The following is an 11947-nucleotide window of genomic DNA, read 5'->3' as shown; positions in this document are numbered from 1 at the left end:
CAGAAGGTAATGACTCATCACTTGTGTTAATTTGGTGTTAATACGTCAAATGGTTTCGGAGATATTTGCAGATTTTTCTTTGACAGGTACACGGAAGTAAAGTGACTCGCCACGCGTCTGTTTTGAATGGAGTTACCGTAATGCTGGAACGGACTCCAACGACCACTGGCTTGAGCGCACTACATTATCGTTTCCGTCAGCGTTCATTTGCAAGCACAAGCTCATACAGTAAGTCGCGTGTTTATTGCATTGCATAGACATTTGTAATGCGTGCAAACAGGCAAATGTAGTTGGGTTACATTTTGATTTATAAGACACTTTCTGTTGATCTGTTCTGCACATTCCTGTTCTGTCAACACGACAACGGTTGTCTAAACAACTCAAATCTTCATTGTCTGAAATCAGGAAGACATTATTTTTGCATTGAAATATGATTGTCACCGAGCTGACACTAATACAATAGTAACCAACATGTAAGAATTCAACAATTCTTCAGTTTTCTTTGGTGTGGTAGTGCCAAAAAGGAACCTGTGTTACCTTGTGAGATCTATTATGAAAAATATCCATTAACAAATTAAAAATAAACATTAAGGATTGGGAAAATCAAAGATGGGATGATTAGGACTGGATTTTACCAATAATATTGTTATTCTTGTGTTTGGAATCCCATTTTCTAGTCCTATAAATTATACTGCACTTCATTGTTTGAGTTTTTTTTAAATGACAGGGCTAGGGTTAGGGCAGGGATAGGGAACCTATGGCTCGGGAGCCACATGTGGCTCTTTTGATGAGTGCATCTGGCTCTTTGCTAACCTGTGAGCTAAAATATGGAACCGCTGGTGACAGAACTGAGATACTACATCTAGAACTGCTTTAATCTTCATTTTCTTCGCTGTGGAGAAATTTTAAAAAAAATTGACTGAACACAACACACTTCATTTACTAACAATCAATGTGAATCTGCTCATTCCCTTTAAATGTTGCATAGAAACAACATATCAATACGAACAGACAACATGAGTACTGTAGTGTACTATCAAGTAGAATTTAGGCTTAACGGCACAGCACTGTCATAATGCTACAATGACGATATCTGATCTTGAAACCATTTGTAAACTATTTTGATTGTTCTGCCAGATATAGCGTCATGGCATCTTCACTGAGGAGTCTTGTTTACGATGATAACCGGTACCAAAAGGCCTTCCATCTTTTTCTGCAGCGCTCATCAGAACATCAGTGTATGCAGGACTTTATTCACAACATTCTCCCCGACATAATAGACAGGTAATTTACCCCGTCCACCTACTACGTGTGCTGTCACACCCGACTGAGTAATTTAATGGTGGAAGGTTGGACCAAGGCCATTAATACTTCATGAGAGTGTGACTGTATATTTTAAGCCATGATGTGGTGTTCCACCGCCAATGTTATGCTTCACTGAATGTCACATAATGATAAATGCTAAGAAAACGAAATAATAAAGTTCGCAATATGACATTCACAGGCAAATTTTAAAGTGCTTGCAAATTGTGAGAATGTAATGGCTGCTGTTTTCCCCACAGCATCGGGAATGGAAAGTCCAGTCTTAACGTCATTGGAGTTGGAAGTGGCGATGGTAAGAGACCGCTTTTATCATAGTGGGAAAACCTTCACATTTAATGGTAAGCTGTATAACTGAATAATGTGGTCACCTAAGGTGAGAAAACGTTCTTGTGTTGGTAACTGCATTGTCATGGCATTCAATGCCAAAGCAGTAAAAAAAAAAACACTCCCAAGTGTTTGTGCTTATCTATTTACTTGCCTGATAAATCTTTAACTGCAGTCACAGACCAGATCAGCCTATTCTTTCTAAGTGAGCACAACTTTCCCAAAATCTGTCAATCTGTATTTATTCCAAAGCCAATCCTTTCCATTTAAAGTCAGTATGTCGTGACACGGGCTAAAAGACACTAAAAGTTAATCAAAATGAAAATTATTTACTCTATGTATATTTTAAAATAAAACTATTGTGGCCTGTAGGTCGCATGGACTTGGAAATGTTCTCGGAGCTTCGTCTGAAGCACCCTGGGGTGACGGTAGCCAACGAGGTGGTGGAGCCCAGCAGCCAGCAGCTCCATAGCTACAAAAGTAGGTCATCACTTGTTTTTTTAGATGGTAATCAGATTACGATAATGGTGGAGTAATTATGAAGACAGAGTATGTCGTAGTTTACTTCATAAATGAATTGTAAAGGTTCATGTTTTTTTTTGATACATTTACCTCCAAAATGTCCATTTTAATTGCTTTCCTAGACTTTTATATCCACTTTACGTGCAAATAAGGCATACATCTCTTCAAGACTGTTGAGTTCCCACTAAAAAAATGTTGACTTTCACTTCATAATTTATAATCTTATGTTGCAAGTCATGCCAGTGATTCTTGCTGATTTGTAATGTAAATTCATCCATTCATCCATTCACTCAGACACTTTGCTTTTAATCTTTGTTTTACATAACGTAAATGGTCTGAATATAAACATTCATTCATTTTGCATTATGCTTTTCCTCACAAGGGGGTGCTGGAGCCTATCCAAGCCAACTTGGGGGTAGCAGGCATTGAATTGGTTGCCAGCAAATTGCAGGACAGAATATAAACATCATTAAAAATATGTTTTGTCAGTGTTTTGATACCTACTCTATATTTTCTCATCCACAAATGCAGTGTTAGTGTCACAGAAGTCAGACTTGGATTATATCACATTTCAATGGAACAAAATGACAGCGTCTGAATTTGAGGAAAATTGGAAGTTAAAGCAGACGACAAAAAAAGCTGACTTCATTCACATGATTCAGGTAAATACTTAAATTTGCTCTTTTGTTGTTGTTTCAAGTATGTTTATTTCGTCTAATTCTTACATTTAGTCCATTGAGTAAAAATGTATAGTATAGTAAGACATATGTTAGTCATCAATGTGTCTGTGAAGTAAATTTAGTTCTGTTTTGGTTAATTTAGTCACATACTTTTTAAAATGTAAACTTGATGATAAATATTTCTCATCTTCAGTTTCAATATTGATATTAGAAACTCTGCTGCTGTCTCTGAATAAGGCTTTCTACGAATTCAAATGTTATACCTATTTGGAAATTGTCAGATGCTCTACTATGTCAAGAATGTGCAAGAGACTGTCACATTCTTCCGCAGTCTTCTTGACAAGAATGGGAAACTACTCATTATTTTGGTCTCAGGTAAGGGATAATATTCTCCTTTTAGTATTCACAGTATGTTTAAGACAAACGATACAGTTTCGTTACAAAATTATAGAATTTGTGGAAAGGTTCATTTAGTTTTGCTTGTCAATTGTTGTGGGGGCCCTTTCAAGGTACATTCCTGTTCAGACAATATAATACATACCAAGTATATTTAGTCATTTATTTTTGCAACTTGTGGCTCGGGATCGTGTAGTCAGCTCCTTGGCTTCACAGTTCTGAGCTCGAGGGTTCGATCCCAGGTCGAGACTTTCCTATGTGGAGTTTGCATGTTTTCCCCAGGCTCGCGTGGGTTTTCTCCAGGTATTCTGGTTTCCTGACACATCCCAAAAAAACATCCAGGGTAGCCTGGTTGAGCACTCTAAATTGCCCCTAGGTATGATTGGTTGTCCGTTTCCTTGTGCCCTGCGATTGGCTGGCCACCAATTTAGCCTTTTTTTTGGTAAAGTGACTATTTTTGGTAATAAAAATAGATTAATTTTTTTGTCAGTCATGAATATGAAGTTTAATTTGTTATTAATATTGTTATTTTTGTATTTTGTAATTTACATTTTTAAACAATTTCACAGTATTTTACCCTTCGCCTTTGGCGCGCAGTAAATAAAATCCAAATATTATTATGATTTTTTTTTATCTTTTTCTTTTTTTTTTACCTCTTGTGGTTGTGTGCGTGTCTGTCTCTCAGACCCATAACTAGGGGCAATTTTAGAGTGTCCAATCAGCCTACAATGCATCTTTTTGGGATATGGGAGGAAAATGGAGTACTCAGAGAAAACCCACGCAGGCCCAAGGAGAATGTGCAAATTCAACACAGGTGGACCGACCTGGATTTGAACCCATAGCGAGTAATGATGATGTTGCTCACACTGGTACTCAGTGTACTTAGGGAGATTGTCTTTCTGCCATAGAAAATAGCAAAAAAATAGATGGAACATTGATTCCAGTGCATTGGAACTGGTTAGACCGGTTGTGAATGTTCACCTTTCAATGCCATTGACAAGCAAATGATTGCTGCCAAACCTTACAGTGAAAATGAATTGGACTTCAAGGGTAATCAATAGCAGACTTTGACTTGAATTGGTGGCCTATGGAGTTAAATACAACTACAGGATGACAAAAAAAATCTATGCAACTAAGAAGATGAATATAATACAAAGACATGGTTTTATCTTCAATATGATCCGTTTTAGGTGAGAGCGGTTGGGGAAAGTTGTGGCAAACTTTTAGAAGTCAGTTCTGTGTCAGCGATATAAGTCAATGTGTGACCACGGAAGACGTAAAAAACATCCTGGACTCGGAGGCAGTGCACTATAAGAACTATGTGTTACCTTCTGAGATGGATATCACTGAGTGTTTTACCGAGGGTGATGAGAGCGGAGAGCTCTTGCTCGATTTTCTCACCGAAGTGGATCGCTTCAGTCAAACAGCAAAACCTCAACTGAAAGCGGATGTCATGAAGTTATTGCGAGACCCGCTTTGTTCTCGGGAGACAGATGGAAAAGTTTTTTTCAATAACAATCTTGAGGTGATTGTTGTTGATTCAGCATTATAAGGACGGGAATCCAATACAGATGTCTAAAATAAGCAAAAAAAATACATGTGAAAGGTGGAGTTTGTAGTTTTAAAACCACTTGTGTGTTTGTACTTTTTGAATGTAGTCTCTGGTGGATGGTTTTATAAAATTATACTGAAGCCTGAAAGAGAATGGGAAAAAAAATCATTTTACTAATGTACCATTGACAGTTTTAACAATATGATGAAAACAGTAATGCATAAAAATCTCATGATCGGTATGTGCGAGTACTAAGAAATAATGTGACAATGCTGTACAATGTGTATGTTTTGAGAACTGTATTTCAAAACTGCATGTCGCCGTACCCAATATGATTATAGATGTCCAATCATATGACATGCAATTTTCATTCTGCTGTGAATTTACATGATTTTATCAATCATAGATGTCCAATCCATTTAAAGGGGCAGGATGGCAGCTATTGGACTGTACATTCAAGTAAATATACAGTAATTTAGTAATAAAAGTATTTTTAATTTAAAAAAAAACATGACAATGGTGCAGTATTTGTATTTGCCGATACAATTAAAACAATTAAGAGTGATTGTACATATTATGCAAATAATAGTGCATTTTTATTATCTTGAAATTATTAGTTGTTTCATTTACATTGGAACATTTTGTCAAGCTGAAATTTCAGTCATAGCAAATTATGACATTGAAATAAATGAATAAAATGTCTTTTAAATATATACATGCTTCCTTTATTTTATTTCTGACTGATGCAGCTACATTCAAATTCAATGTTATTAATGTCCTAGTTTTATAATCAATTTAATCCTTTGTAATGTTCCTATATGCACCAGCCATTCAATTAAATAAGAACACATATTTTAATTGTCATATCATGTTTATGTCTGATATACAATTACGTCAAGTTAATGAGATTAGCTGCACCTACTTCTCAAAAATTCCGCAGAGATGTTTTTCCAAGGCATTTCCCAATGATCTATTTAAAATTATATAATAACAACAGGTACAATTGGTAAAGATGTGGACTTCATTAAATAATATATTTATTTATATCCTATAATATTGAAAATATTAGTTGAAAGAAAATCATTAATCCAATTCATTTAAACTGGAAGGACAGACTGGCACCAAAGAATTCTATCAATTTATAGCCAACAAGTCAAACAAGTTCCTTTAAAACGGAAATCAAGGCGAGTCCTTTACTAAGAGATGCACAATTCAAGTTCACTACTAATACTTGCAGACTGGCGCTCACAAAGTAAGTCTCATGATAAATCATCAGAAATTAAAACCTGTTAGAATGTCAAAATTAAAGTTAGAAATAATTGTATTCCTTTCACTGTTTAACGTTTATAAATATGACATATATTTTAACAGTATATTATGACATAAATAAATTATGATTATTTCTCCCTGTGTTTAAAGCAAAAATGCAAATGCAGGGTGCGACATATTGCATCGTTGTTGACTTGCTGCTTTTCAGAATAATGGCGACTCAGATCAAGCAAAGCATGTATGAGGGCAGTGAAGTTCAAGATTTTCAGTTCTTTCTGCAACACTCGAACGAGCACGAAGGCATTCTTCAAATTCTCCTCGAGTATCTGCCTGAACAATTCAAAAGGTACTTACGTACAAAGCATGTGAATTCGGAGGGATGGCAATCCAAATGGATTAGATGTCTATTGCCATCAATGGTAGCGATGGGGGTTGTACACCACCATCAACTCCACTACCAAAAAAAGCCATTATATCAATATTGTAAGTTTTTGACCTATTTCCTTATGTTAATTACTGTGAATTGTAAACAGCCAATTTTTTAGAAAATCTGGTTCATCTACCACTGTTAAAGGAAGCCGATAAACTAAAGATAAGATTACTTATTGGGATCCAAACTCATCCACATTCATCATGAATTGCCATTATTGATAGAGAACACAACATGCATCCATTCTACTTTATTCGACTATATTATTTAAATCTCCTTACACATGTATAATGACAATAAAAGCATTTCAATTCAAATCAATATTAAACCAAACTCTCATGCTTAAAGATGAGTAAAATAGTTGACTAGATTTAAAATCAGTCGACAACAAAGCTTACCGCAAGTTCAAAACATGAGTGGGATATTTAATTTCTCTATATAACATTTGACCTAAATGTTCTCCAATTATCTTAATACGGTCATTTAATCCAACTTTTTTTTTGCAGAATTTCAGCAGATAAAAGCAGTCTGGGTGTTCTCGGTGTTGGAAGTGGTGGCGGTAAGGCACAGTTGAAATGCTGTAGTGGTTATTTGTTGCCATTTTGTAGATCTAATGGATATGAACATTTACACTCATCTACGGACAACTTTTCGTGTCAAACCATGCATGCAAAAAATGTGGGAGGAATCCAGAGTACCTGGAGAAAACCCATACAGGCACGGGGAAAACATTTCTAACCCCACACAGGAGTGTCCGAACCTGGGATTGAACCCTTGACCTCAGAACTGTGAGGCAGATGTACTATACACTCTTTTACAGTGGCACCTTAGCACTTTATTGCATTATTTTAAAAACAACATACAACGACAAAGTAGCGCCAGTAACTTTGTATATGATATGTTGAGGAAATTAATTTTTTTGCTTAGTTTAGGTGAGTTGGATGTCCAAATGCTATCTCTCTTGCAATCCACTTGCCCCAGTCTACCCATCACTGCTGATATTGTCGAGGGAAGCACTGAATTGCTTGCCAACTTTAAAGGTATGTACAATTCCCAGTGAGGGTTTAGTTGAACAGTGACTCTTATTTCATGTTCTAATCATCATTTTAATGATTTTTGAATTCTATATTATGTTCTCAGCATTGGTAGCAATGACCCAAAATCTTCAGAAGATACCATTCACATGGCACGTCATGCTCAGCGAAGATTACAGAAAACAAGTCAAAGACTTGAAGAAATATGACTTCATTCACATGATTCAGGTAGAATCCATGCAGGATAACACTCTTAACTGATATATTATGCGAACCATTTTTTTTTTTTTAACCAAATCTGTGTTTTACAGATGATGTACTACGTTGACAACGTGACAGAAACGATCAAATTTTACCATAACATTCTGAAGAAGAATGGCAGGCTCATGATCATAATAGAAAAAGGTGAGCCTTGTTTACATGGTTGTAAATGAACATCTCAATTTCATGACTGGATTTTGTTTCCAAGACAACACATATTATCAACTATGCAAAATATGAAAATTTGGAGGAAAAAAACTCACTAGAGATTACACTAGCATCCATCAAAATAACTAAATTGCGTAGTTGACTGTAGCCAGGCTGAATTTTTATTGCTCAACCCTTTGTTCCCACAGCAAATGCAACCCTTTTTAGCTTCTTTTTGTTTTGTAAGTTTGACTTTTAATTCCAATGAATACATGTTGATACAGCCTCTGCTGCCGGGGACATTCTCTGGAGGACATTCTCAAAGGAGCTGTGCAATGAAACCATCCCTGTGTATTACTCATCTCAAGATGTCATAGCTTCCTTGAATACTTTAGGTCTCAAATATGAGGAGCATTTCATCCCCAATCCTTATGACATCACAGAGTGCTTCGATCATAACAGCGAGAATGGACAGCGTCTACTTGCTTTCATGACGTCGACCAATGATTTCTCTCAGTCGTTCACGCCACAAATAAGAGCTGACATCTTAAATCTTCTCAGAAACAAGTGTAGTACTGAAATTGATGGCAGAGTATATTACAACAGTGGCTTAAGCGTTATATTTGTTTATGCTTAAACTCGATTATTACACATACTTAATCAAATCACTTGATGGGTTGAAGACTTGTTCAAAATATTAATTGCTTAGTCAAATTTTGCAAGCTAAGACAATTTTTATTATTATTATGGAGGAACAAAACAATAAAAGTGATCAAATTATTAAAATAATTTATCTCAATGTACTATTATGTAATTTCTTAGCTGTTAAACAAAAATGCTTTTTGGGGGAATAAGAAAAATACATAATTTTAATTTAACCTCATGAAAACTGAACTCATCACATTTTAGGTTATGCATCCCACAATATTTACATTTAGTCTACAAATGTGGCCTACAATACATAACCCAAAATATGATGTTTGGTTTTTAATTTGATTTAAAAATAAATATATTATTGATCTGCTTGGCCTCAAAAGGGTCGCAGTGGTGCTGGAGCAGCCTCCCAAGCATGTGTTTGAGATGTGGGAACAACCTGGAGTCCCCAAAGAAAACCCACACAAGCCCAAGTAGAACATGCAAACATCACATATAGTGAGGATCCACCTGGGATTGAACCTTCAACCGCAGAATTGTGAGGCCCACATGCTAACCACTCATCTAGCTGCCTTCACCAATAAATACAAATATAAACTAGTACAATGTCTATAAAAAAATGGATCAAATCTGAAATACACTGGTCATTCTTTTTTAATTTACCAGCCCCGTTAAATGGTTGAATTACATGGCCTATCCTATGAAAAATATTCAACCAAATCCCAACAGATGGCAGTAAATGTGCAGGAATAAAGCAAACTCCCATTGTGTGCTTTAATAAACCATCCAATAGATGGCACAATGACTTAACATATAGACAACAAATACAATTGCTCTAGAAAATGCCATTAGTAAAACACAAATAAGCATAGTAGTTAACAAAAAAAAAAAACAACAACATACAAATCTCTTAAATGTGACTATTAATAACTGCCTCAGAAAGGTAACATTTAACATATGATGTCACTGCACATGCACACACACACACACACACACAGAACACATGTCAAACTGTTCAGGTCTTGTCTCGGGCGATCCAGTAAATGTGTTCTGGCTGCTCATTTACCTCATTAGCTTTAATAGATCAGTAATTGAAATTCATCAAAAATTCTTGTTCATGCACTCGCCCCACACCTCCCTTCTCCATCCCCCACTGATGTCAGTGGGTTTTCAGCACCTGTTCAGGCTTCATTAAAAGAGGTCCTCACAGGGCCTTCGCACACTACCGAGTGACAGAGCATTAGTCATTGAGATAATCAACCTCAACGCACTGAAGCTAATTCTCTTGGAGAACTATGCATCTCGCATATCTTCTGAAGGCATGGTTATTATTACACGTGCTTGGTTTTGTTCTTATTGTGCCGGATATTTAGGTAATTTAGTATGAAATCCAGTCTTTTTTCCCTTATTCTTGTCAGATGTTGCTCACGTGCCAATGCTCCGAGTTTGAGACAGCTTTAGGTGAATTTCTTCATCCGAACAGAGACCAACCTACTTTGCTCCATCTGTTTGTTGGCAAATAGATGAACTTTGAGCGTCTGGCTCAGGCTAATGAGCAAATGTAATCGTTAATGTTTTTATTTGTTCTCTCTTTTTATGTAATTTGTTATTTCACGCTGTCTTCAACTCAAAGCTGAAAGATTGCTTCGTTGAGAGTACAGGTCTAAAATAAAAGGATGACCATTTGATCAAGCTAAACAAGAACTGCCTTAAAGGGTGAGACCAGTTAATGAGGAAAATAATGTTTAACCCTTTCTAGCCTTCCCAGTCAAAATGGATTGAATGATGTCTAGTGCCATCAAATGGCATTGAGTCAATTCTCCCAGATTAAATAAATTAGACATTTTTCTGTCTTTTTTGTGAAACTGCAGTCTTTGAATAAACAACAGAAAATAAACAACTACCACTGGATTATACACCAAATTCCAAGAGCTTAAAGACACTTAGTTTTACCATTCTCTATGTCTAAGCATCTGAACAGGGAAGCCCCCCCAAACAATGTTATTGAGGGGCACAACTAAAATGCCAGAATATATTTCTGTTTCAAAATAATTTATAATATAATAATGAAGTAAAATAATAATAATCTAAACATGGCATTGTATATTACTGCAGCCATATTGTGATGTCAGTTCACCCCAAGCATGCACGCACATATGCGCTGATTGACTCGAAACAAACCACAGGTGCATATGATAATAGATATTACTGATAAAACGCGGAACGGTGGGCAATTCGGTACACTAATAAATTGCTAAAATAATACCGGGATTGGGAAAAAAAAATGTCTTTCCTTTCTGGGAAATACCAGGGATTTTAAATTATTATTGTTATTTATTTATTTTTTTACACCTTACCCATTAAAAAGGTCCCCCAGAACATAAAAAGATCATAATTTCTCTGCTATATTTCAATTTATTGCTGAAAATTCTTTCTGTTGTTTTCCTTCCCTTGTGATAATCCATTTTCCATGCCACAAAAATAAAATGCTGAACAACTTCTTAAAAAGTCTTTATATCAACAATCTCAACTTTTTTTTTTTTTACTCCACTTGGGTATATTGTCTGCACATTTGTCATAAAATGCCTGCATTCCACTTATCTTGGAGGACAAACCATCGATGGCATCTGAGTATTCTTTGGAGCTTGGATATTCAGCGCTTGGCCAAATTCCCTCTTTAGATCTTATCTGCTTTAATATGGCTTCTCTCCTCGCCACACTGGCCAAGTCTTCTTCTATCAGCTATCATGTCAGAATAGCTCTTTGAGAGTTAGCTCCACATAAAGTGGCGCTAAAATACATCACACAACCTCTAAATGGCCAGCCCTTGAAATATAGCTCTGATATCAGTCCAGTAAATGGCTGGCCTTTGTGACATATTTCATCCAGGAGAATTAGTCCTGTTTAAAAGATGCTGTTATATAGCAGCTGTCCTCCAATGGGACTCCGTCCAGCACAATGTGGTTGTGTTGATTCACGACTCCCAAGATTCTTCGGCTGCATTTAATACAGCGAGATAATAACGCTATGCCGATGATAGAAAAGTGGAAGTTTTGAACAATTCTGTCAGTGATTTGGATTTTCTCTCTTTCTGAGTTTGAACTTTAACGATGAAAAATAATGCCAGGATTTACCAGGGTTAAATCAATTTAAGCCGATTCAGCACAAATCAAAAAGGGTTGGAAAGTAGAGAGTTGTTTTAATCATGTTTTTGTTTGGCTGTCTCATTAATCTAGTGGTTCAAGTCCTTGTTGGTGAAATCCTCAGCACTGCTTTTTTGGGTGTAGATGTAAAAAAATGTCTCATTTATTGGTTCATGTCATAATTAATTATAAGGAAGGCTCCAATTTTGAGA

General features: G+C 36.0%; 2 protein-coding genes across 3 annotated transcripts; both read left to right on the top strand.

The window, feature by feature from the left end:
- The first annotated feature begins 107 nt into the window (after positions 1-107).
- LOC144204380 (histamine N-methyltransferase-like) lies at positions 108-4951 on the top strand. Of its 2 annotated transcripts, none has more exons than XM_077728353.1 (7): positions 108-228; positions 1138-1284; positions 1563-1615; positions 2020-2127; positions 2701-2831; positions 3131-3224; positions 4436-4951. In XM_077728353.1, the coding sequence occupies exons 2-7, from the start codon at positions 1148-1150 to the stop codon at positions 4795-4797; spliced, it is 885 nt and encodes a 294-aa protein (XP_077584479.1). In that variant the 5' UTR covers positions 108-228; positions 1138-1147; the 3' UTR covers positions 4798-4951. The 2 variants fall into 2 exon arrangements, with proteins under 2 accessions (XP_077584479.1, XP_077584480.1); XM_077728354.1 differs by having other exon boundaries at positions 156-228; positions 1220-1284.
- Positions 4952-6278: 1327 nt separating this feature from the next.
- Positions 6279-8777, top strand: LOC144204367 (histamine N-methyltransferase-like). Its single transcript, XM_077728333.1, has 6 exons — positions 6279-6412; positions 7003-7055; positions 7429-7536; positions 7637-7758; positions 7842-7935; positions 8223-8777. Exons 1-6 carry the CDS (start codon positions 6279-6281, stop codon positions 8573-8575), a joined length of 864 nt encoding a protein of 287 aa, XP_077584459.1. The 3' UTR covers positions 8576-8777.
- The last annotated feature ends 3170 nt before the right edge of the window (positions 8778-11947 follow it).

This window comes from Stigmatopora nigra, chromosome 11 (genome assembly GCF_051989575.1).
Source record: "Stigmatopora nigra isolate UIUO_SnigA chromosome 11, RoL_Snig_1.1, whole genome shotgun sequence".
Taxonomy (NCBI): domain Eukaryota; kingdom Metazoa; phylum Chordata; class Actinopteri; order Syngnathiformes; family Syngnathidae; genus Stigmatopora; species Stigmatopora nigra.
Note: the sequence above shows the minus strand (reverse complement) of the source record. Positions and strands in the feature narration are given on the sequence as shown.